The 2337-nt window shown below is 39.6% G+C and overlaps 1 protein-coding gene across 1 annotated transcript; it reads left to right on the top strand.

The window, feature by feature from the left end:
* Window positions 1-389: 389 nt before the first annotated feature.
* On the top strand, window positions 390-1331 carry LOC138827964 (olfactory receptor 14J1-like). Its single transcript, XM_070023537.1, has one exon. It carries the CDS (start codon window positions 390-392, stop codon window positions 1329-1331), a length of 942 nt encoding a protein of 313 aa, XP_069879638.1.
* Window positions 1332-2337: the final 1006 nt, after the last annotated feature.

Genomic DNA, 2337 nt, shown 5'->3' with positions numbered 1-2337 from the left:
ATGATTCCAAGCAAGCTCAGGCAGGAAATTCCATGAGATTCTTATCTCCAATTATACACCACAAAATTGGAAGTAGAACTGTGGCTTAAGTGGTAAAACACTGGTCTTGAGCATACTAGTTTTGTGGCAGTGCCTAGGTCTTGACTTCATGCCCAGAATGAACCCCCCAAAAAGAAAAACTAGTAGTAGTAGTAGCAATATATATATATATATATATATATATATATGTATATATATATATGTATACATGATTTCCAATATGGCCAGTTAATTATTAGGAACTGCAGAAATAAACAGTAATTAACACATGGGTAGCTTATTTACATTTGTTTGACTGAATTTCAAAATGATTTCATTTTCCAGGTGTTGATACAATTTCTATTTTCAGAATGATTACAACAAATGAAACCAAAATGAATGGATTCCTCCTCTTGGGGTTTTCTGAGAATCACAATCTACAGCTGTTACACGCTTGCCTGTTCTTGGTGATATACCTTTTGGCCTTGACAAGCAACTTCATCATCATCACCATCACAACCCTGGACCAGCATCTCCAGTCACCCATGTATTACTTCCTGAAGCAACTTTCCCTTCTGGACCTCTCCTTCATCTCTGTCACAGTCCCCCAGTCCATTGGCAATTCCCTCACAGGCAATGGCTATATTTCCTATGCTCAGTGCATGCTCCAAGTGTTCTTCTTCACATATTTGGCCTGGGCTGAGGTGGCCATTCTCACGGTGATGTCTTATGACCGCTATGTAGCCATTTGCTTCCCACTGCACTATGAGCTCATCATGGATGCCAGAAGATGTAACAGTGCTGTGACAGCTGTATGGGTAAGTGGAGGCATCACAGGAACTTTGTACATAGCGGTCATGTTTTCTATCACATTCTGTAGAGCCAAAGTAATTCACCACTTCTTCTGTGATGTCCCTCAAATAGTGAAGCTCTCCTGCTCCAATGATTATCTTGCAGTCATTGGAGTGGATAGTCTCATGGCTGTGGCAGCCTTACTCTGCTTCAGCTTCATTGCCGTCTCCTACTTCCACATAGTCTCCACAGTTCTAAGAATACCCTCTGCTGAGGGACGGTCTAAGGTCTTCTCTACCTGCCTGCCCCACCTTTTTGTTGTCTCAATTTTCTTCTCCACAGGCATCTGTGCATATCTGAAACCAACTTCAGACTCTCCAACTGCCTTTGATCTTTTTCTCTCTATCTTTTACACAGTAATTCCCCCAACACTCAACCCTGTTATCTACAGCCTAAGGAATGAGGCCATGAAGAGAGCTATACACAAGTTAATGTTGGACAGAGAATTCACTGAGAAATAAATGGTTTTATTCAGGCCTTTGATAGATCTCAATATTATACACCTGGAAATTTTTATTAGCAGGACTCCTTCAGTATGTGGTGTCAATAAAAAGCAACCAAGATGCACTGTGTTCATAAACTCCTTTGTTGAGTGTCAACTCCTCTATACAATTACGCAGATATTTTAAAATACATTTTTAAAAAACAATATTTTATGTTATATACTATCTCTTCCTAATGTATGTGTTCATCTCTTATGTTAGAGGAATTTTTCCTTAAGAATTAATATGAGTTTTAACAAGTGTGGTAAGTAATATTAACCAGCCTAATATACCAGACATAAGCACAAATGACTATCATATCTTTTACAGACTCAATTACTATTTAACCCATCTAGAGATACCTATAAATATATGTTTCCTTTTTGAATTGTGTACCAATGATAGCTTTCTACAGGATTTTTGTTGTTCCAGCACTGGGGCTTGAACTCAGATCCTGGGCACTGTCCCTGAGCTCCTTTGCTCATGACTAGTGCTCTATCACTTTGAGCCACAGCACCACTTCTGGTTTTCTCATGGTTATTTGGAGATAAGTCTCTCCTGGATTTCTTTGCCTAGGCTACCTTTAAGCTGCAGTCCTTAGATCTCAGTAAAGTAATTTTCTTCTGTTACTCTCCTAGATGTAATCTGAATGGCCTCACTCATTTTAGTAAATATCATATCATTCCTGGAGATTAATCATCACTGTAAATGTGTATGTAAATTGAAAGCTCCAAGGGATTAGTTAAGTGGTTTTCTGAGTAAAGAAGGAGCTGAAGAAGCAAAACCAGCAGAAAGGACGACATCCATACAGAGGTGGGAGCCTCCTGAGAATGTGTAACCCATAAAACAGAGCCGGTGTGTGCTCCATTTATTCTGGAAACTCACTGGGTTTTTTTATACATACGCTGGAACTGGGCTCTGGTGGCACATGCCTATAGTCCTAGCTACTCAGGAGGTTAAGAGGGGATCATTCAATCTGAAGACA

This window comes from Dipodomys merriami, unplaced genomic scaffold (assembly GCF_024711535.1).
Source record: "Dipodomys merriami isolate MVZ:Mamm:240054 unplaced genomic scaffold, mDipMer1.0.p SCAF_16, whole genome shotgun sequence".
Lineage (NCBI taxonomy): Eukaryota > Metazoa > Chordata > Mammalia > Rodentia > Heteromyidae > Dipodomys > Dipodomys merriami.
This window is presented reverse-complemented; position numbering and strand designations above follow the sequence as displayed.

Excerpts from the sequence above, each read along its gene's own strand:
- LOC138827964 (XM_070023537.1), top strand. The coding sequence starts at position 390 with ATGATTACAACAAATGAAACCAAAATGAATGGATTCCTCCTCTTGGGG.